Consider the following 22,558-nt stretch of genomic DNA (forward strand, 5'->3'; position numbering starts at 1 on the left):
TATATCATGTTCAATAGAGAAGTCTTTGTTTTTAAGCAGGTTTCCTGAACCACTGAAAGCTTTGAAAGAAAATTTCTCATTCTTTTAGCAAGATGTACAAAGTTAGATACCTGTGTTGTTCACTGTGCATTGCATATGTAAAAAATTAGAAACAGTTAAAGTAAGCAAAGTCAAAACCTATAGTCCTTATTTTTTCTTCAACTTGAGCCATCTGTAGCATTTCAAACAAAAATGTATAAGCTTGGTAGGCTGATGGATGGCATTTGCTGGAATAGTTGCACTGTAGGGAGGGTACTGAGCACAGCAGCGTAGCCTGTAAAGGCAGCTAGAAGACAAGCAGCTCACTCATCCAGCCACACTTCAGATAAAATGCTGAAACACAGACTGAAATGGTAGTGTTATATCAATATAGTAAAATAATGCAGAGTTGTAAATATTACTCCTTGCCATTGCATGTATTATTCAAGGGTATTTTGTTCTCAGTTACTCTCTTACTCATTTGCTTCTTGAAACTGAGGGACTTTTAAGTGAGAATCTTTAACCTTGGAAGGAGTAGGGAGGAGTATATTAATCCAGAACTTGCTGTGAGCTAAACTGCTTTGACTGAAATGTAGACGTGTATTTTCTTGTGGTTGAGTTGTGCACAGGCAGCTAGTATCACATCTTCAGAGTATGGATGTGCAGAAAAAGAAAAAAATACAAATATGTAATCTAAATAAATGAAAAGTGAAATGTTAATTTAGAGGAAATATAAAGTTTACATTGTTGTAGTTATTGGTATAATGAAATTCAAGATGCAATTATTACACTAAATACTGACTTTTAAAAAATTCTTGTTCTAGCCAAACCAAAGGAGGAGAAGAAGGATACTTTCTTAGAAAAGCTTGCAACTCAAGTTATAAAAAATGTGCAAGTCAAAATCACAGGCATTCATGTTAAATATGAAGATGATGTAAGTAGCTGGGACATGCTGTCTTTGTTTTAAATTGGGCTTTGATGCAGTTGTGATTCTCTAGTCCATAGAGAAACTGTATTGGCCACCTTGAAAAAGTTGCTGTGGTTTCTTCTGCACCTCTTCAAATAACTTGCCCCAGATGTGAATGCCAGAAATATGGATATGTGAAACAGCTGTTCTCTTTCCCCTTGTCCAGTGCTGCCTTGCTCACTAAATATGAGCAGTGACTGTTCTTACATATTGCTCATGCAGTGGATGTAGAGACTTTTTTAGTGTCCTGGGGGAGTCCAGAATGGCAGAAGCTGATGGGTTTACAGATTACTCTTGAAAACACTTAATTGATATACAAGAATGTTTGTTTGTTTGAACCAAACTGGTATTTCTAGTTTTACCTTCCCTTAGGAAAACAATTAAGCAGTTTGTTGTGAGACAATTGAATTTAAAAGAAAAGCACTGGATAATAGTGTATTTCTCAAGCCTTTCTTTGGGTTTTGTCAGACACTGAAGTTAGAGAGATCATAGAAGTGCATATCATGAAGTGATGAGTGAGATGTGGTACTCTAATTTTTTTTTCCTGCATGATGATGTTAGAATGCAAAAGAAAATTTTCCAGTTTGAAGTCCTAAGTCTTTACACTACAGCTGTATTAGTTTTGGTCTATCTTAGTGGGTTCCAGTAATGTTTCAGTTAGATTAACTAAGCAAAAGAAGTTGCTCAGACCAGTTCAGGATTTCAGTCACCTTCAAAGGATACATCTGTCTGCAGCAAGGGAAATAAATACCTGTAATTTTTCTGTTTTTGTAGATCACAGACCCACAGTGTCCGATTTCCTTGGGAATGACGTTGGGCGAGCTCAGCTTACTGGTAATGTGTGTGTGAGTGCATGTTCTTGTGTGTTCAGTTTGCTTGTCTTTGGAGTAGCAGAAAGAAGAACATAGTGAGAAGTGTCAGTGTGCATACAGCTAGAAATGAAGACACTCTTTTATTCATGCAAATAGTACTGGCAGTTTGAGCAAGCAGAAGGGAAGAGGATTGAGCAACATTACGCTTTCTGAGACTTGGTGATTGGTTCTAATGATCTTAGTGACCTTTGAAACCAGGCAGGTTATGTCCAGCCATAATAAATGAGGGCAAACATTGCATCATAATGATCAAGAATTTGGTATTTTTCCAAGCCTTTGAGAAATGGGGAGAGAAAATTTCAGCCTCTCTTTGCCTTAGCTGCTAAGCATTTTATGGGTAGGATGAGGAGTTGAATATCAAAGTATGGAAGTAAATGGACAGATTTTTGTGTGTTATCTTGATGTGTGTGTATGCAGAGAAACTGGATGCATTTGTTGCTTGGAAGCATAGGATAAATCCACAAATGTGTTAGTGAAGATGCACAAAATTGCTTTTATTACTTTGAACTTTTAGACAACAAACGAGAACTGGACACCTTCTATTCTGAATGAAGCTTCAAAAATAATATATAAGGTAATGTCTTTGGGTTTTTTTCCTGCTCACATGAGGAAAGCAACTAATCTTTGAGACTAGTAAACCCCTGTAATCCAGGGTCATGTTTAACAGATGTGCATGAACATGTGCTTTAAGAACATGCAATTCAATTATAATTTAAGAATACTATTGTCAGATTAAATACATCTCAATGCTAATGGTTCATTTGCTGTCTAGTCTGCTTTCATGTTTTCTATTTTCACAAATGGAAAGCTAAGTTCCTAGGATGGGTTGGATATGGAATATGCAGATTGTTGCATGTTTTCTTTCCTGTGCAGCTTTTGTGCCTGGACAGCCTCAGTGCTTACTGGAACATCAACAGCAAAATGTATTATCATGGCTCCCGTGAACAAATACTGGTAATGTAGAAGAAAACACATTAATTACAATATTCTCTGGCTCTTGTAGTATTCAAAACTACACCACACTGATTTCTACCCCACTCCTTACACTTATGGTCACTGTTTTCAGGGTCATATGTTAATCCATTGTCCTATTGTTAATAATATTTTGTGATCCTCATTTGTTATCAACCCCTATAGGGTTTAGACATGATATATTTTTAACCTATTGTGTTTATAAAGGTGTTCTGTGTGTCCTTGTACAATACTACTTGTTTCTCTTTTTCTTTTGTGCTTATCTTTTATGGATACCTTTTTTTTATATACCCTAACAAGGTATGTACTTAACCTAGTAAGCTTGGTTCTAACATCAGAGATTGATTCAAAACTGTGAAGTGCTTAAAACCAACCAGTTGTCTGAGAGCAACCAAGTTCATTTGGCACTGCCTGTCTGTGGATATTTTCCTCTTTTTTCTCTGAATCGTAGTCTGAAGTGAAAACACAAATTGATACACAGCTTGAATTGACAACTGCAAAAGTCTGCAAAGTACACATGAACTTAAGTTGGTCTACTTAAAGTTTCAAGAACTCTAAGCAAGTAATGCTCTTCAGCAATTGTTAGACAGTATCATATCCCTTTACAGGATCAGCTGAAAAGAGGAATTCCCTGTGATGGTAACCAGCCTGAAGACCACCAGTACAGTAAGTAAGCTAGGAATGAGTGAATCTAAACTGTTCTGAGCATGTTAGTGTACAGAAGCCTGATCTGATCCTGCAGGCATGGCCATAATATCTTCATTTTAGAAAAACCATAATGTAATAGAACATATTAGGGCTTACATGCTTTTGACTGTCGTGGGGCTTCTTAATTGTTGGTAAGAATTGCATCCTGATTCTGTGGGGCTTAATCATGCACATTATCTATTGACAGGGTTGATCTATTACTTGTTATATTTAAGTAAAAAAATCCATCTCCATTTTTTTTTATTTTCAAGTTTTCAGACCAGTGTCAGCCTCTGCAAGACTCTATATCAACCCATATGCAGAAGCAGAACTGAAAACTCCTAAGATTGATTGTAATGTAGAAGTACAGAGAATTGTCATTGAATTCACTAAGCCACAGGCAAGTTGGTTTGCTGTTTATCACCCATTTCAGTTTGTGATGAACTATAGTGTTTTTTCACTGAAAAAAATTCTTCTTAGGGATTTGTGTGCTTATATACTTGTGGAATTTCTAAACCATGTAGCAGTACCTGTGGGAAAAGTGTAGGATCTTTTCCTCTCTGTGTAACAGTCGCTTCCTGGTGATTCTTGTGCTCTGACAGACTTTTCTGTGGACCCTCTGGGAGCCACCTGATCTGTATTCAGCCCTTCTGGGCAGCATTCTTTACACCTGGAGAATGCAATCATGAGTAGTCCTTATCTTATTAAACTATAATCTATTGTTATAACTACAGGGATACCAAAGTACAAGCAAGGGTGGGAATGAATGGAGTGTGCTGGCTTTGGCAACAAAGCCTGCTGAAGTATCAAGGAGCTAATTTAGATTGCTCCTCAGCAATTTTATGTTCTCATTTACTCAGAGATAACTTTGCAGTTAGCTGGTTAAAGAGCTTTTTAGCTTTTAGTGATGTTGAGTTCAGAACTGTACCAGTAAGGTTCACTAATGTAAAGGCAGCTCTAAAATGAGGGAAACTGCATTGGCAAACAAGCATGGTTGGCTTGAGAAAACCTGAGAATTTGTGCTGAGCAAACTGGTAAAACTACAAATGGTTGTTTTTGGAGGGAAGTAGGAGTGCAAAGTGGTGAGAAGAATAGGTGCAGTTGGTCACTTTCAGGTACTAATGAAAATGCATAGACTGAAATTTTTGAGTAATTTGAGGAATACTAAAGGCCATGGTATAGATGCAGTTCGAGCACTGCCTGCAAACAAAACCTGCACCTCTGCTGAGAAACTTGTTTTCCTGTGTTTAGTACCTCAGCATGATAGACCTGTTGGAGTCCATAGATTACATGGTTCGCAATGCACCGTACAGAAGATTTAGGCCAAATGTATCTCTCCATAAAAATGCCAGGGAATGGTAAGCTGTGTACATTCATACCTTCTTTGGGAGATGCTCAAGTCTTCTCCAGTCTCTTCATTCTCTTTCATGGTTAAAAGTAGTTTTAAAATTAGATCACATGCTGATAAAATTTTCACAGAGCTTTGCTTAGCTCTTAGGTTCAAGTGATAAAAGATCCAGTTGATGAAAATCTTACTTGCTAAGCTGAAGTCCCCAAAATTTGAACAAAATTCCAATGCTCTCACCAGAGGTTAAAATGTAATTTTAGAAAGGCTAAAGAAAAAACTTGGCCAGTGTTATACAAGGGAAACATGCATGTCAGCTTTAGTTTTTAAAGATTTGAACTGTTTTTTGTTGGCTTTTTTCAAAGTACTAACTGATACTGATTATCAAAGTGCTTAAGGGCACTTAATGCTGGAAAAGCCCAAATTCGGAAACATGCAGAAATCAATAATGAAGGTTTGTAGTTCTTCAGGCATTAAATGTAAGCTCTCTGTCCATTTTTCCAAAGTGATGTTGAAAACATTAACATTTTTATAAGCCACCTTACTCAAATCACAAGTGGTGAGCAAAGTGTTTGCATACTAATAAACTATCTCTGCAACCTGTAAGTTGTAATGCACAAATGAAATGGGAATTTGTTCACAAGTGTGGAATTATTGTAGGTGGAAATATGCAGGTAACAGTGTTCTTGAAGTTCACATCAGAAGACATACACGAATGTGGTCATGGAGTCACATAAAACAGCACAGGCAGCTTCTGAAGAGTTACAAAAATGTGTACAAGAACAAGCTAACACAGAGTAAACTGTCAGAAGAAACACAGAGGCAGATCCAGGTATGAGTCCTTTCACTTTGGAGGGATTGTATTTTGGTCCCTCTATGAAATAATTCCTTAGCTGTAATTGAGAATAATCCGAGTTGTTGGTTTTACAAGAGCACAAGAGATCTGTGAAAATACCTTCTTAATCTGAAATTCTGTGTAACCTGTAGTGGAAAACAAAATAAAATACAAGTAAAGTGCCATTTAAACCAATCTGTCTTTGGTTGAGGATTGATGAACATGGATGCATTTAATTTAGTGCTAAAGTAATCTAGTTAAGAAAAAAAACTAGACTGCCTAACATCAGTTTTATCTTTTAGTGAACTTTACGGCTGGGAGTGGGATATACCTGTGATAGAAATGAGGGGAGGTGGAAGTCAATTGGAGTGTATGAAGGAGCTGGTAGAAAATTCATAGTGGTGAGCCTTTCCTAAATGTGTTTCAGCAGCAAATAATTTGATCATACACTTTTGTAGGACCTAGAAAGAAAACTTGATGTCTTCAATACAGTCTTAGCAAGACAACAAGCACAAGTTGAGGTAAGGACTAATTTTTGTTCAGTAATATTGTAGCACTTTCAGTAGGATGGTTTTGTCATGATAGTATTTTTAAAGAAATTGTGCTGATGTGTATGATATGATAAGTAGGTTGGAAGACAAGTTTCCTATTCTTCCAGGACAAGAGTAAATTGATTTCCAAATTGGAAACCAGTTCAAAAGAAAGTTCAAAGTTTTAAATGGTACAGGATCAGTCCTCAGGCTTGTTACTACTAGGTTAAGGAATCTACTAGATTTAAGGAATGTAATTGGTTTTTTTTACTCTCTTAAATAATGTCTTTTGGTATGGTTCCTGCCTTCTTGTAGTCTAAATGCTGATGGCGTGTAGAAAAAACTGTCCAAAGTAAAAATAAGATATGCTTGTGTCTGTGCATGCACAGATCCACAGAGACACGTCCCTCACCCTGGTCCTCTTTTTGATACTGCCTAGTGAGTCAAAGAGCTCTTAATTCCTTGTGGTGTGGTGTTAAATGCACGTTCAACATGCATACATTCATGGAGTATTTACAAAAAAACCAGTAATACTATAAATTATGAATTTTGTCCTCTTTGTTTTAATTTCTGGTTTGTAGACAATAAGATCAGGACAAAAATTACTGAAGAAGAAAAGCACTGAAGCAGAAAAGAAAAGTGGAGGATGGTTTGGTGGTTTCTGGCGTAAAAGAGAATCTAGGACTAAAGAAGATGATGAATCACCTGTACCTGAAAGTAAGTGCAGATTGTAAAGCACTAATGTCTAGAGAGGTTTTATGTCTTCTTATACATTAAAAAGAAAGTGAAGGTATTTTTGCTTCCTACTGTGCAGGAGAGGGTGTGCTATAAGCAGTGCAATGCAGTATTGATCATTTGATGGCACCTCTTACTGAGTACTTCTCAGAATCTTGGTGAGGAGAAGAGTATGGCACTTACAGCTAGAGTGATAATTGGCAACAATTGGAATATTGTTTTTGGTGATTTGCTGCCTGGATCACTTTGATCTACTAAAATTCCTGAAATCTGTTTTCATCATGAGGAGCTATGGATACTTTTGTAATAAAAATTATATTGATTTCTGTGTTACATATGTAACACCATATATGAAGACTCTTGTGTGAATTATTTTGCAATCTGGAATTTAGTGCAGTATGAAGAATCAATGGAATGGATCAGCTTAAGTAGTAGGAGGCAAATGTGAGGAAAAGTGGTAATAGTTATTTATTAAGGTGCAAATTTTTTATTTTTATGGATTTTTATTTTTTAGGTATTGATGAACTAATGACACCAGAGGAGAAAGCTAAACTTTTTACTGCTATTGGATATAGTGACAGCTCCCATAACCTTTCATTACCAAAGCAGGTAAGCAGCCTGTTGGACAGTTTAAAAAAAAAAAACACACAACAAATTAAGTACCTTTGGCTCTCTCATTACCCTGAAGAAAGGTGAAGGCTTCAAATTCAGGTAGGAAATATTATTTGATTCTTCTGAAGTTGCTGATTGATGGAGTCATAAAATGGTACAAATATTGGCAAGTCAGAACCCTTTCTTTGCAAGGCCAAGACTTGATATTTAACAGTAAGAACAACAAAGGCATGCAACCTATGTCTTCTAAAATGTAGTTATTTAATGAGATTATAATGATTTTGTTTGATCTAGGAGTCCTCTACTGAATGTAGTTTAGCTATGCTTGCTTCAGGGTTTAAAAAAATTTCCTTAATGCTGAAAAGAGTGAGACTATATTTGTTTCACATTTGTTGAACTACACTATTTTATGTTAAATAAATGACTGATAAACACTGAATTAGGTAAAGACTGTTCTTTGCTTTCTGCATAGAGATGAGTTTCTAATCTTACTTGACTGGAAAGACTTAGACACATTTCAGTTTGTTAAAATAAGGAGTTCTGAGAAATTGTTCTTACTGAGATGACTAATTTCATTTTCCTTTGTTCTTCTCACTAGTATGTTGCCCATGTTGTGACACTGAAGCTGCTAAGTGCTTCTCTTACAATTAAAGAGGACAAGAATGTGGCAGAAACTCTAAAAGTACAGATAATTGATCTGAGTACCAAAATATCACAGCGCCCAGGAGCACAAGCCATTAAGTAATTGGATTGGTATTTTCTTTTTGTAGAAACATCTCTTCCCCTCCTCACCCCACTCCCTAGCTTCTTAACTTTTCTTGTTGTATATTGCTGTGTAAATTTGTGGGCATTCTGTAATTGTACTCTGCCGTAAAAAATATAATTTGGTGAATAACATAGAATGGAAGGAAGAAGGAAATGCTGTCTGCTAGTTTTCATAAACAGTGGCAACTTCTTTCTTGAATATAAGGGTCAAAGTGCTGAATATGACTTTTGGGAAGTGATAGCTCAGCTGTGTGAAATGGTGTGGCCAACACACTCCAGCCAAGCTAACAAATGTCTCACTCACTGCCTACAGAAATGAAAAATTATGTGTTTGTGCTGTAGGTGGGAGATCAGCCAGAGCGTAAGATACTGAGCCTTTCCTGTGTTTTAAGAGAGGGCACACCAGAAATACTGGAAAAAAATTATTGGATTACACAGTCAATGAATGAGATTTCCAGTGTCTGGAAAATGAATTTGTGCACTTTTTGCTTTCATTTGCAGTTTCTTCATTTCAGGCTTCGTGCATAAGATCACCAGCTCAGCCACTGAATCTTGAAAATTTTTTGCTAAAAACCATTCTGGGGAATTTTCAAGGTGCAGCTTGAATACTGCATGGAAGCAAAAAGAGCTTTGACATTATTTTCATAAATGCATGCCATATAATTTAGTTTGCAGGACTGAAGCTGTAGAACAGATACTCTTATAAGTGATATGTTTCTGAAAAAAATGTAGTTCTGTTATCTCATTAGAGCCAGGCATTGACACTCTTTATTGCAAAATATGCTGGCTCCCAAAGTCAGGGATTTCAATGGTGGAGGCACAGGACATGAAAATCAGTTTCTTATGTAATAGGTACTTCTAAGGATGAGTGAAGTTGGTGTGGTTTGGTGGTGTTCAATAGCTTTCTTTAAAGGTGTATACCTACAGACTCCACTTTGGACACTGTTGTCAGGGCAGTTCTCTGTACAGAATTCCCATTTGCACTCAAAGAAGTCTGTAACTGCTTTTTAAATAATAGTAAACATTTCTACACTTTTTATTTATGCCACATAAATATTCTGCCTTTCTTTTCTCTTGCAACTGATTCTAACCCTTATCCAATTAAATATTTTTAACTATTAATCTTCTTTAGGGTTGAAGCAAAGCTTGAAAACTGGTATGTTACAGGCCTGAGACAAGAAAACATTGTACCATCTCTTGTGGCTTCCATAGGGGATAGCAAATCTTCTCTGCTTAAGATTGAGTTTGATGTTAACCCAGAGGACAGTACAGCTGACCAGAGCCTTACTATTGAATCACAGCCTGTGGAAGTAAAATATGATGCAGTGAGTAATAACCAAAATGCTCAGGTATTTCTGAGCATTTCTTCTCTGCTCTTATTCTCTTGGCACTGTCCAGATCTGATTTTGAGTTTTTGTTGAGTGACTTATATGTATAATGCTATATAATGCTAATTGTTGTATTTTTTTTTTTTTCTTTTAAGAAAACTATAAATGCAATGGTAGAATTCTTTCAGACAAGTAAGGGAATGGATCTTGAAAGATTAACAACAGCCACATTAATGAAACTGGAAGAAATCAAGGAAAGAACTGCTACAGGTAAGATAGTAACCAATCTCAGTGAAGGTGAGCCCTTAAAATGTTTCCATATGATTACCCAAAGACTTGGCTTATGTTTTGATTAATGACAATAGTAGGATTGGGTTTTTTCCTTGAGTTGGTTGCCCTGATTTTGGCTGAGATAGAATTCCTTCTTGATTGCTTGGAGATTTAGTGAATGTTTTGTGGGAAGAAGCATTGATTTTAGTAATAAATCAGTAGAATACTATGAAAGTCTTGGTTCAGGAGGCTTTATCTTTCATAACATCTTTTTGTATGCTGTCACAGTTGCTCACTTGTGAATAGTGTTTACATTTCCATGCCCTTTGCTTTCTCTTCAAGGATTAGTTCATATTATCGAAATGCGGAAAGTCCTTGACTTGAAGATTAATCTGAAACCTTCCTACCTTGTGGTTCCACAGACTGGTTTCTACCATGAAAATTCAGATTTGCTGATTTTGGACTTTGGTACATTTCAGGTATATAAATGTCTCTTATAAGCTCAGGGGAAGCAAATATTCTCTTTTGACATAGCTGTTGTCTGGACCCATCTTGCTTTCAGAAGGCAGAGTGATCATCTACGTTGATGTATTTTTAACTTACCAAATTTCTAACCAAATAGGCTTGGGTCAGCAGTTTGATCTTTGACACACTTGTACTAGTTAATCCTCCCCAGGAAACATGTTCAAGTTATAATCATGATTGTAATACCTTACCATTTAGTATCTCTCATTTCATCAGCAGAATACCTGAACTTGTGCTCCCTTTTTTGTAAAATGATAGCCTTTTGTTAATAAAACAATTTTTCTCTTGAAGTTTGAAAATTAATTACCTTGTTTCTATAAAATGGAAAGGTTGCAATCATTTAACTTGATTTAATGACTGATTAAATATTTATTTTAGTTATATTCCATAAGTAAAATTATAGACTAGTGAATTTTTTTTTGTATAGCTTAGAATTAAGTGGATTAATAGATGTAACAACAAAAAAATCTACTTAGCAAGAATAAGTGGTGTGAAATGATTTAATTTATTTTCTTTGTAGGAGTCCAAATGTCAGTTGTTAATCCCTATGAATCATCTTTTCATTTTCACTAGAATGGATAGCACATGTCTCTTTTAAAGAGTTAACTTTATTTTGTTTATGTGTTTAGCTGAACAGCATAAATCAAGGCAGTAGTGAAGCTTCTAACTTTTCATCTTTAGAGGAGATTATGGACAAAGCTTATGACAAATTTGATGTGAAAATTCAAAATGTGCAACTTCTTTTTGGAAAAGCAGGTAACAAAACAACATAGCTGCTGTTTATGCAAAAGATTGTTGAAGGCTACCTACCAGTAATAAATAAATAAATATGTTTTTTAAAGAAAAAAAGACATCCTAGAATCAGTAGTTAATGAAAAGATAGGTTATAATACAAATAGAGTGCCAAGCTTTGAAAAATTTGGTTAGTTTCTCTTCAAACAGCTGCTCACTTTTTGTTTGGACTTGTGCATCACTTTGATGGTAGCAATGAAAGTAAATGAATAGAACTATTATGCTTTTCATTGTATTTAGGAAAAGCACACCTAAAATTTGCTTAGTTCTTCACTTAAACTTAAATTCATGTAATCAACAGAATGCTAGGTTGCTGTTTTATCTTTTATCTGTCTATCCATTTGTTTTTCTAGGGGTCAATGTAGATACATCTTTTAGTGTAAAATTGGGTTTAGTGCTGCTAAGACAATAGTGTTCACAAATGGGATTAAAAGCTTTTAAAATACTTGATCTAATAGTTTTAGGTTTCTTTGCTTGGTGTGTGGGTTTTTTTACCCTCGTAGTGATGCCATTTGATTACTTTAATGATGCCTTAATGAGAGCAATTTGCAGGTGATTTTTTTTTTTTCTTTCTTTCATCTAAATTTACTGGACATTTTCAGGTGAAGATTGGAAGAAGGCTCGTTTTCAACATCCATCCACTTTGCACATTTTGCAGCCTATGGATATTCATGTACAGTTGGCAAAATCAATGGTGGAAAGAGATGCCAGGATGGCGAGGTAATGTGTTAATGTTGAAAAGGCTCATTTAGAATTACTTTGTACTTAGAGAAAAGAAAGCTGTGTTTTCTCTAGAGGTCCAGTACCACTTTGTAATTTGAAGGTATTAACTGAGAAACTGAAATAGGTTACTACTGTTGGCAAAATCTTTTTTGAGTAGTGGTTCCCTGAATCCTTTGCTGGTTATGAACTACTGCTTAAGTCCAAGCCCTGTTTTAATGCAGAATCCCTGGCTTTACTGTGATGTGATTTTTATATAGGAGTATCCATGTTAGTAAGATTTACATGAAGAGTTGGTAACTTTTTGTATAGGAATTTAATCAGTTGTTTTTTTAAAAAAAGGTTTAAAGTGTCAGGAGGACTTCCTTTGGTGCATGTCAGACTCTCTGACCAGAAAGTCAAGGCAATCTTTGATCTGATTGATAGCATTCCACTGCCTCAGAAGTCATCTCTGTCAGTTCCAAGCACAAAGGTAAGCTGACTACAAGTAAGAAAACTTCAAAAGTGCCCAAACAAGCAAAAAAACATCATTAATGTCTTCATTGACTTACCATCAGAACATTCAGGTCTTCCTCAAACAAGCAGTGGAGCCTTTGTCATTGTCCTGCTGGTTTCAATACAAGTATTGGCAGAGCTGACCATGCCAAAGAATGTGGGGGAGGCATTGTGGAACAGTCATCATCAGTAAAAAATATGAACATACCAGGTTACAGAAACTTTAAAATACTGTTTTGGTTATTTTTCTCTTTTCTTTCCCTCCAGGTACCAGCTATTCCCACAATTCCTGTTGTTGGTAAAGGGTTGCTTAATACACCCCAGTTGTTAGCAGAAATAGTGTCAGGTAAGAAGCTACAGATGTGTCTTTGTAAAGTAAGGCCATAATTTAAGGAATAGCTAATATTTCCATGCTGTTATTTATGTTAAAACCTGTAAGGACAACAGAGATAAGTGATGGGTCATATCTCCCCTCAAGTGCATAAGGAGATTTGATTAAGATGCTGATGTTACCTCAGACTAATAAACTTACTTATTCTAAAAAGCAAACCCACCTTTTTTTTTTTTAATTAATATTATGCATAAGCAGACTCTTAAAATGAGTGAACTGTAAATTCCAACTGTATTAGGTTGTTCTGACTGTTTTGTATTAGCAATGCTTTCCTTTTTCTGAAAAGGCAAAGCTAGAGCAACACATTACTGAGAAATTACTGTATTGGAGCATTTATTTGCATGACTGTTCTACAGAGAAATTTCCTGTAGTGTAACCTGGACACTTGTTTCCCTGGAGCTTCTCTTATTTTTACTTTCTCATGTGTTGAATGTCTTATGATGCCTTTAAGACTCTAGTGCAGTCTTTAATAGGGCTTTTGTTTGCTTCTCATCCAATGGGTAAGAGAGCAGTATAGATCTAAAGTATATTTTATCAGGTTAGATTTAAAATGATCATGCTATTAAAAATGCAATTGGAATAGGAAAGAGAAGGTGGGATGTTTAGCCCTGTTTCTGGAAAAAGTTTACTGAGGAAGTAATTTCACTTCTGTAGACTCTGAAGAAGAATATTTCGATTTTGAGGAAACCTCTGAACCAACTGACAGTTCAATAATTAAAGGAGAAGAAATAAGAAAAGAGGAGTCTGCTCAGGAGGAGCTGACAAATCTTCAGCTGAAGTTTGAAATTAAAGAAGTATGTCTGTAATTCTGTTTTCTCTTACCTAAAGGATACTTTAAAAAAATCCAATATTCATTTATCAGTGTTCTCCAGATTAGTGGATGTAGAAATGTGATCACCAAACAAAAAAACCTCATATATACACATATATATTTCTATGCATATGAGATATGTCTTGTCTGTGTGTGATGCATATAAATAAAAACATGATGCATACACAAAAATTTATTAAAAAAAAAAAGTTCTTTATTGGAGTATTTTAGTAGAAAAAAATAGTATCAATTCATAATTAGGGGGTAGAGTGGGAATTTTGCACTGGATAAACAGAGTCAGTATCCAGTCAGGTCTCTTACAAAGAGAGAAAATCCCCAAATATTTTTTTTATTTATATATTTCACCATTAAACAATCACTTCTCCATTCTATTATATACTCTTAAATCTGCAATAAAAACAATGCTTCCAACAAAGCAGGGAGGGCATGAATTTTGCACTTTTTTGTTGTTGGTTTAAATGGTGAGAATACTGCATGTGCAAAGATGGCATAACTGTATTTCTTGTTCATCCAGGTTTTAGTAGAACTCACCAGACAAAAGAAAATTGAGGAAACAGTGCTTGTATTTGATGTAATGCATCTTGGGACAGAAACTACTGTCAAAACCTATAATTTAGCAGCTGTATCTTATTTGAAGAAAATAAGCTTGGATTACTATGGAATTGGAGGTAATAAGCAGTGGCAGAGAAGTGGATTTGTGTGTATGTGTAGCACTTGGAGCTCTCCTGTGCCTTGTGTTCACTGAAATGCAGATGTTGTTCCTCTTTCCCAGTTAATGTGCAGTCTTTTGGCAGTGCTTGTGCCACTGATGCAGTTGATAAGCCCTGGACTATCACCATAATGCTTATGGGATAAATAAATGGCTTAGAGCTGAGTCTCTGGATGGAGAAAGGATTTACCATTTTGGACTTGGCAAAGAGAAACCAGTGACTCATATTTGGTGTGCAGTGTATTTTACCAAATGGTACTAAAAGTTAACCTCTACCTTCAAGGCACAAGCTGTTTGGTTCTTTGAAAGAGCAGAAATGAACCTAATTCTTGTTTATCTCATGTGGTGTTTTACAGGTAAAAAAGCACCCATTCACCTAATCAGCTCCTCAGACAAACCTGGCTTAGACCTTCTGAAGGTGGAATATGTCAAGGTATATACAAAGCTTTTAAAATTATTTTTAAAGCATTTCTACATATTTTTAATATATAGTCTATATATAGTCCTAAACCTACTATTCAGAGCTAGTTGGATTATTTTGTATGTTCTGAAGAGGACAGTGACTGGTTGAAATTAATGTTAACCTTCATGCAAATCATTATTTTCAGGCTGACAGAAATGGGCCACAGTTTGAGGCAATTTTTAACAACACTGAACAGATGATTCAAGTGAGTGTTTGCAGATTTTATTGCTTATTTTCCTTTGCTTGCTCAGAACAGAGTAATTAATAAAAGATGTTTTGCTTTCCTGTTTTCCTGCCTTCCAGCAGGAGATTTCAGAAGTTAAATCATCCTTGAAAATTTTTATACTACTTAAGAGCAGAATGTTTGTCTGTTGAACTGCTGAAAAAGTGATTATCTAGTGCATGTGGGTGAAATTCAAACTACTGTAAGGATGCACTTTCTCATACATCAGGGATCATGACATTCAGGGGCCCAGTATGGGAAACTATAGTGGAGTCACAAAGTCTTTCATGTCAAATAATTTGTATTTGTGATGCCTCTATGGCATTATTTTGTCTGCCTTATTTTAATGTGAAGACTGAAATATTTCACTTGTTACTTAATAGTTTTTGTGTGTCTGTAGATTGCATCTGAGAGCTTTAATTACTGAAATCTTTTTGCAAAAATGCAGTTCCTGAAGCTGCAGCAGATGAGTTCTAATACTTCAGTGCTGCTGAGTTAACTGTCTTCATACTATGGGCTAGTTCTCCTATTAAGAGAACTCAATTTTCTGTATATCATCTGTTCAAGGGAGTTTCTGTTCCCCTGCAGCTCTTCAATGGGACTTTTTCACCTGGAAGAATTATATTTGGGCTCTATTTCCAGTTTCAAGTCCATTTAAGTGGAAAACTTCTATTAAACTGCAGACCAGGCATGCACTTAACTTTTGGACTTCTTAGTGGATTTATTGAGGAATACCCATATTCTAAATATTTACTTAATATGTCAGCCACCTGCCATTTACCCATGCTGATAGGACTGTTATTGCAGGAGCATTCAAGCCCAAGGCTGTTTTTGACAAAATTAATTTTGTATCAGTTTTTTTTGGTACTGAGAAGGTTATAGGATAGCAGTTACAGCTGTAAGAGCTGTAACTCTAGGTTACAGCTAGGTTTCCTTATTTTCTAAGCTTATCCCCTTTCTGCTTTACAGAAAGCTTTTTCCTTTGCAATCTGTTGGCCACATATGTAAGTTTTCTGTTTCTAAGTGTTCTGGTTTGAATGACAGGTATGGGGAAAATTCCACAGAGGGACAAAAACAAGCCCCAACACTAAGGAATGGTTCTGTTGCTGGTTCTGGTGCTTTTGCACTTCAGTCTGACTCTTACACATATGAGTTACTGTTTGATCATGTGGAATCTCATGTTTTCAACAGATAACTTTCTCATCATTGAACCTGCTGTTGCACACAGAGGCCCTTATGTCTGCTGTCAGTTTTCTAACAGCTATTAGTCCATCTGGTAGTGAAAGAAGTGGGGAGACACCATCCAAAGAAGAAAAGCGAGAAGATTACTCTAGGCTGAAGAAAGGTACAGTTGTGATTATCCAAATGATTGTTCTAGAGGGATGTATTGCAGGCTGGCAAAGCAAATCCAGAGAAACAGGATTAGCTTTTTAGAAATAAAGATGAAAGTGAAAATATGACTCATAAGTATCTTAAAAATCCCACCTTCTCTTATTTCTAGTGGCTAAACCTTCCAAGGATAAGGATGTGTTTGACTTCAAGCTTTTTGCCAAGCTGGATGCTTTCTGTTTAAATATTTGTGATGAGAAAAAGAACATTGCAGAGATCAAGATACAAGGTATTAAATTCTTTATTAGAAGTAACTGCTCTGGTAATTTCAAATCAATTGCTAATAACTAGACTAAAAAATAAGGTGTAAATACGCAGCATGTTTTTATTTATTTGTTTATTTATTGTTGTCAGTGCAAAAATGGCTTGTAGTCTTGTTTTCCAAGTCAGCCTTCAAGTCTATCATAATGTTTTGGCCTCCAGCTAGAAGAATGTGCTATGTTATTACTCAGATGATTAGATTCATCCTTTGAAGGAGTTTGATTATGGGTGGCTTTTCATGTTTTATTAAGTGTTGGATATTTTATGGTATGCCATAAAATTATTTAGAAAAATAATTACGTAAGATAAAAAAATCCCTTCAAACTGTTTTCTTTAGTTTTTAACCTAGGGGTTTGTTTGGGTTCCTTGTTTTGGTTTTGTTTTCTTGATTGGTTTTACCCCTTGGAAGGGCTATCAATAGTTCTTTGGGGAAATTTCCCTTCTGACTGACTTCAACTTCCATCCTCTTAGTTGCCAACACTCTCATGATTATTTAAGAATGTGGGATATGCAAGATTAGTACTGCAGTTCATAAAGACTTTTGCTTATGCCCATCTCTAAATCATATAATGTATTCACACAAGATTATGTATGCAAAAGTATTGTATTCAGTATAGTAACATATTTTCTGATAGAAAATGCAGTCACTCAATAGCTTGCTTATTAAGAAGTGGATTATTGTTTGAGTATTTTTGTATGAATAGTATCTCAGTTATTTCCAGAGATGATTGATACTGAGACACTATCTGTATTAGAAGTATTTTTATTTTGTTTTGGTTGAGGCTGTAGTAGAGTCATTTTAAAGCTTAGTAACTTTTCCTCACTTCCTCTGCTGCTGTCACCCCTGAGAATAACTGTTACTTCTGCTGTGCAAGACTCTGTTTCTGTTTTTGTTCTTTGCAGGTCTTGACTCGTCTCTTTGCCTTCAGCCAAGTCACACTGTATTCTTTGCCCGACTTAAAGACGTGGTTGTCATAGATGTTGATTCAAGGACCCTTCATAAAAAAGTACTCAACTACAAGATTTTAACTTTTACTTGATTCTTGGTTAGCATGATGTGTATAAAAGTGAAATGTAATACACATTCCACTCTTGTAAAAGTATTTGATTTGTCATGAATTGATATTTCCAAAGAAGATACATCATAAAGAATAATTTTCATATTACAACAATGGATGTCTGAAAGGATTAGAAAAACCAGTAATCTAACTTGTAATCTGATAGGCTGATGGTATCTTTAGTTCTTTGCTGTAAGTACCTTTGCAGAAGCTGCTGATGGCTGGTGGGTGCTCTTTCTTTCCTTCTAGGCTGTGTCTATAGTGGGAGATGAAGTCTTCAGTTTCAATCTGACATTAAATCCTCATGCTACTGAGGGAGAAGCCTACACTGACATGTCAAAAGTGGATGGTACTGTATGTTTGAAAGTGGGCTGCATCCAGCTGGTGTACCTTCACAAATTTCTCATGTCTCTCCTGGTAAGTATTATTTCCCTTTGTATGTTTCTGCAGCATTCTCAGATTAGTCTTCTGAGCTGTGCCCTCAGTACAACTGGTAGGCTTCAGTTTCTGAAAGAGAAGAGATGGGTTTAATTTTTCTGTGTATTATTAAAAACTTTGGTAAGTAACTGGTTTAAATTTCAATTTGGTCACTTCCCACTCTCAGCTTTGGAAATAGAGAAAAACTTCATGCTAGTGAGATAGTTTGGGGGTTTTATGTTTGCTGCCCTTTCCACCCTAACAAAATTCTGAGTTCATTGCAAACATATCAGAGCTAACACTAGAGGCAAATCTTTCTTCAAGGTAGGTGTCATGATACCTGCAAATTTACCAGTGTAAATATCAGTGTGTTTGATTTCCCTAATAATAGAGTTTTCAGTAAAACAGCAGTGGGCTTTCTCTCATTCAATAGGTTCTTTAATAGGAATTTAATAGTATTCAAGGAGGGCAAGAGGGGCTTTCAAAATTGTGTCCCTAAAGCTAATGAGCTAAGGAGTCTTGTAGCTAAGAAAAGAAAAAAAAAATAGAGATGAATTTAAAATAAGTGGACTACACTGGTTAGTACTTCTTTGACCCTCTGATAGAGGTCATGACAAAAAGTATTCAGTTGTGTTTTCCTGTGGAAATTTCAATAGAGTCGGCAGCATAATTGGTGGATGATGATGTAAAATAAAAAAGTAACCTGAACTGAAAAAGTAAAGACTTTTCAACTGCTTTTCTAGACCTTCTTGAACAACTTCCAGACAGCCAAGGAGACACTGAGTGCTGCTACAGTTCAAGCTGCAGAAAAGGCTGCTACCAGTGTGAAGGACCTGGCCCAGAGGAGTTTTCGGCTTGCAATGGACATTCACGTGAAAGCACCAGTTATAGTTATCCCCCAGTCCTCCATTTCCCCCAATGCAATAGTGATAGATCTTGGCTTGATTGAGGTTCAGAACCAGTTTGTCTTGGTGTCCTCAGAAGGCAGTTCTCTCCCTCCAGTCATTGAGAAAATGGATGTGCAGCTGACAAAGCTGAAACTATCGAGGTACAGTGACATACTCTGTAGAACATTAATGTTCTTGCCTAGAAACTGTGGTTGGTGAATGTGTCAAATGTTTGGTATTAAAATGCTAGCTTGTTATCTTAGAGCAGTTAGATCAGTAATAAAATCAGAAACTGTTCTGCTTAGGAAAGTGTTTGGTGCTACATTCGAGATTTTAAGATTTTCAAAAATCTAAGATGTGACTTCCAACTTCCCAACTGTGGTTTTTTTTTTTTTTTTTCCTTTCTGTGTTTCAAGGGTCACTTTGGAGACAGATTTGTCACATCCAGATATTCAGATACTTCACCCTATTAATTTAAGCCTGTCTCTGAAACGAAATCTCTCTGCAGCTTGGTTTCACAAGTTACCAGTGGTGGAGGTCACAGGGTATCTGGATACAATGAATGTAAGTCTTGTGAGAAGGTGCTGATAATACTTACTGTGAGAGCAGCCCTTAATGTTAATTCTGGACACAGAGGGACAACAAGCTGCAAATTTTTAATAGTGTGGACTGATTTCAACAATGTAACAGGATTTAACCTCACCTAGATGAATGTAGTGATTTGAAAGAATCATATAAATGGTTTTGTGACCAGTTCTCTGAGCAAGAATTCTTTAAAGAATTTCTTTAAAATTCTTTAAATTCTTAAAAATTGAATTCTTTAATTCTTTAATTCTTTAAATTTAAATTCCTTAAATTCTTCTTTTGTTTTATTCCCTTTAAAAACGGAATCTTCTTGAGAGGAGTTTAAATTAATGCAAATATTTGCTTTAGTAACTCCAGCTTCCTACCTTCCCATTACCTTTGAGAGGGGTACTTGTATTTTGTGGCATTTTATGTACTGTCAAATAAAGTGCCAGGGACATCTTGGGTGAAACTGAAATTAAAATATCATAAAGGGGCATACCATTGACTGGAGTACAGGTACATTAAATGCTGCAATGTATGTTAATACAGCACTGGAGGTCAAAACCTTTAATCTCCTCAGACTTTACAATAAAAAAGAATTTATTTTTGAAAGAATTTAATTTTCTTACTGAAGGCATGATTCTGCTGACAAAATAGCTGTAAATAAGTACTCTTTTTGTTGTTCTGCTTTGTTAGTAGAAGATAAGTTCAAGGAACAATGTGTTTTTTCCTGAGCATTTGTAATCTGTAACTTTTTAGGTTGTGTTAAGTCAAGAGGATTTGAATGTCTTTCTCAAAGTGTTGACAGAAAACCTGGGTGAAGCAGAAGAAACTCAAACAGAGGCAAAATCAGTGCTGCAAAAGGAAGGTCAGAGATGGAATTATGGAATTTGTCATGAATACAAGTGTGCTTGCTTTCAGGAGTAAGGAAAAGCATTTATTGTCTGGAGCAAGTTTAACTCTTAAGAGTATGATGATAAGCTGAGTGCAAGTGATAAACTATAATTTTGCAAGGAGAGTGTTCATACTTTGATACTTCAAATAATTGGAAACATTACAAGACAAAATTTGATAATTGTGTTAGCTATGTTGTCAAGGAACTAGCAAGATATTGAGATGTCAGTCATCTTGTTGCCAGAACATGTTTCTATTTCCTTTTCATGCTCTGAAGTTAAAGGTTCTGGTTATGGAAATGTTGCTAACTTATCTTAGGTGAACATAATCCATATAAATGAATGAAGGAATTGGATGTGTTTCTTGAGCTAAACAAATGGTGTCAATTTCAAAAGTTAAGTAATATGTTGGATGTTTCAGGTAAAATGAAAGAACTGGAGAGATTGGTTTTGATACAGGATAAAAGTGTTCCAGAAGGAATGGTGTCTGAAAAGAGAAAAATAACATTAAATGAAGATGTTATCAATATGCTGCTTAATTTTGAAATCAAAGAGGTATGTATCCATCTGTACAACTTATTGTATCTGAACCCAGTCCTCCTGGAGTGACAGATGGGGTTCAGTTGAAGCAATGATCCTGTAGAAGGGTTTAATTTTCCTGGGTGGAACATCTCACAATGGGATGATGTAATTTTATCAGTCATGCAGTGGGACTCAATGGCCCATTAACAGAAGATACTCCTTTGGTGGGAAGAGGGTCATGGAAGAGATAAAGAACAGTGCCCCACCTGGTTTCAACAGAGGGTAACAGAATACATAGTCACATCTTGCATTGCAACCTAAGACAGTCTTACAGGGTTTGTTTATAAAAATGCAAAATGTCTAGTTTAATACTATGTTTCACATTTAGCTGAGAAGATAAAGCTTGCTTATAACTGCTTGCCACATCTGAACAGCTTCACTGAACTATTGCACTTACTTCCCTTTCCTTATTCAAGGTTGTAATAACCTTGATGAAGCAAGTTCAGAAGGAGAGATATCCATTACATATTTTAACTGTGCTACAACTTGGAACCAAAACCAAAATTAGAAATCATGAACTGGCTGCAGCAGCATATCTGAAAAAAATTACAATGAGATGCACTGAAATAAATGGTAAGTCTTCCAGAGAACTGACACAGTCAGTAGAGTGTGTGCAATTGGATTTATTGCCAGAGGATAGCATGTCCTAAACCAATAATGAGGGGTGTGGGAAAGGGTAATTTAGATAGAATTGATCTGTTTTACCTGATACCAAGTTTTACTGGTATTGCTGGAGTTAGAGTTAATGTATTTGAGTGAGTTGCATACTTTGAGCAGGAATGGTGACCCTGAGAAGTGTTCTATCTGTTCAGTGTGTTTTGATGAGCTTCTGATTCTGTGCTTTGTGGCCAGTTCTGGCAGCACTGGAAATGCAAGTGCTTACTTGATTGGTCAGGTAACAACTCAAACTGACAGTGAAGTGATAACTGAAATAGCCATTTATCCAGAGTTGAAAAGTAAGGTTTTGATTGTGAATACATGAAGGTAGGAATACAAAAAACTTTCAGTTTTGAGCCTTGTTGCAAGAGCAAGATAAGTTAATTTTTACTAGTTTAATTTAAAATAAAGTGAATGTAGCATTTCACAAGATAATGCTTCATGTGCAGCTTCTCAGAGAAAATAGCTGTTTACTCTTTCAGCAAGAATAGTATGTAATTAGTATGCAATGGAGAATTAGCTTGGAGACATTGGGAGTAAAGCTTGTGAGTGGAAACACTTCACATTTTTATTTCTTTGTTTGCAGACTCAAAAGGAGATCCTCTTTGCATTCTTAATTCCTCAAGTGACAGAGATGAACATCTTTTGAAAATGGAGTATATTAAGGTTTCAATACATTTTCAGTAAAATTGCATGGGGAGTAAAGTAAGGCTGCCATACTTAGCCTGTAGATTTTTATCTAAAACTTACCCAGGCCTTCT

The 22,558-nt window shown here is 35.8% G+C and overlaps 1 protein-coding gene across 2 annotated transcripts in view; it reads left to right on the top strand.

Moving 5' to 3' along the window:
* VPS13C (vacuolar protein sorting 13 homolog C) overlaps positions 1-22,558 on the top strand; it is a 67,433-nt gene that overhangs the window by 9,166 nt on the left and 35,709 nt on the right. For both annotated transcript variants that reach the window (XM_056499658.1, XM_056499657.1), the window contains 33 exons: positions 843-952; positions 1,760-1,819; positions 2,372-2,431; positions 2,731-2,811; positions 3,438-3,495; positions 3,789-3,916; positions 4,768-4,874; positions 5,522-5,693; positions 6,155-6,217; positions 6,808-6,943; positions 7,476-7,570; positions 8,172-8,314; positions 9,471-9,663; positions 9,822-9,936; positions 10,279-10,415; positions 11,091-11,217; positions 11,856-11,973; positions 12,316-12,445; positions 12,736-12,814; positions 13,514-13,653; positions 14,206-14,359; positions 14,757-14,833; positions 15,009-15,068; positions 16,278-16,431; positions 16,588-16,704; positions 17,640-17,743; positions 18,044-18,211; positions 18,955-19,259; positions 19,515-19,662; positions 20,425-20,533; positions 20,980-21,113; positions 21,557-21,713; positions 22,384-22,463. In XM_056499658.1, coding sequence (XP_056355633.1) covers positions 843-952; positions 1,760-1,819; positions 2,372-2,431; positions 2,731-2,811; positions 3,438-3,495; positions 3,789-3,916; positions 4,768-4,874; positions 5,522-5,693; positions 6,155-6,217; positions 6,808-6,943; positions 7,476-7,570; positions 8,172-8,314; positions 9,471-9,663; positions 9,822-9,936; positions 10,279-10,415; positions 11,091-11,217; positions 11,856-11,973; positions 12,316-12,445; positions 12,736-12,814; positions 13,514-13,653; positions 14,206-14,359; positions 14,757-14,833; positions 15,009-15,068; positions 16,278-16,431; positions 16,588-16,704; positions 17,640-17,743; positions 18,044-18,211; positions 18,955-19,259; positions 19,515-19,662; positions 20,425-20,533; positions 20,980-21,113; positions 21,557-21,713; positions 22,384-22,463 — 4,019 coding nt within the window. The remainder of the gene's footprint in view (positions 1-842; positions 953-1,759; positions 1,820-2,371; positions 2,432-2,730; positions 2,812-3,437; positions 3,496-3,788; positions 3,917-4,767; positions 4,875-5,521; positions 5,694-6,154; positions 6,218-6,807; positions 6,944-7,475; positions 7,571-8,171; positions 8,315-9,470; positions 9,664-9,821; positions 9,937-10,278; positions 10,416-11,090; positions 11,218-11,855; positions 11,974-12,315; positions 12,446-12,735; positions 12,815-13,513; positions 13,654-14,205; positions 14,360-14,756; positions 14,834-15,008; positions 15,069-16,277; positions 16,432-16,587; positions 16,705-17,639; positions 17,744-18,043; positions 18,212-18,954; positions 19,260-19,514; positions 19,663-20,424; positions 20,534-20,979; positions 21,114-21,556; positions 21,714-22,383; positions 22,464-22,558) is intronic.

The sequence above is a fragment of the Oenanthe melanoleuca genome, chromosome 10, assembly GCF_029582105.1.
Source record: "Oenanthe melanoleuca isolate GR-GAL-2019-014 chromosome 10, OMel1.0, whole genome shotgun sequence".
NCBI classification, from domain to species: domain Eukaryota; kingdom Metazoa; phylum Chordata; class Aves; order Passeriformes; family Muscicapidae; genus Oenanthe; species Oenanthe melanoleuca.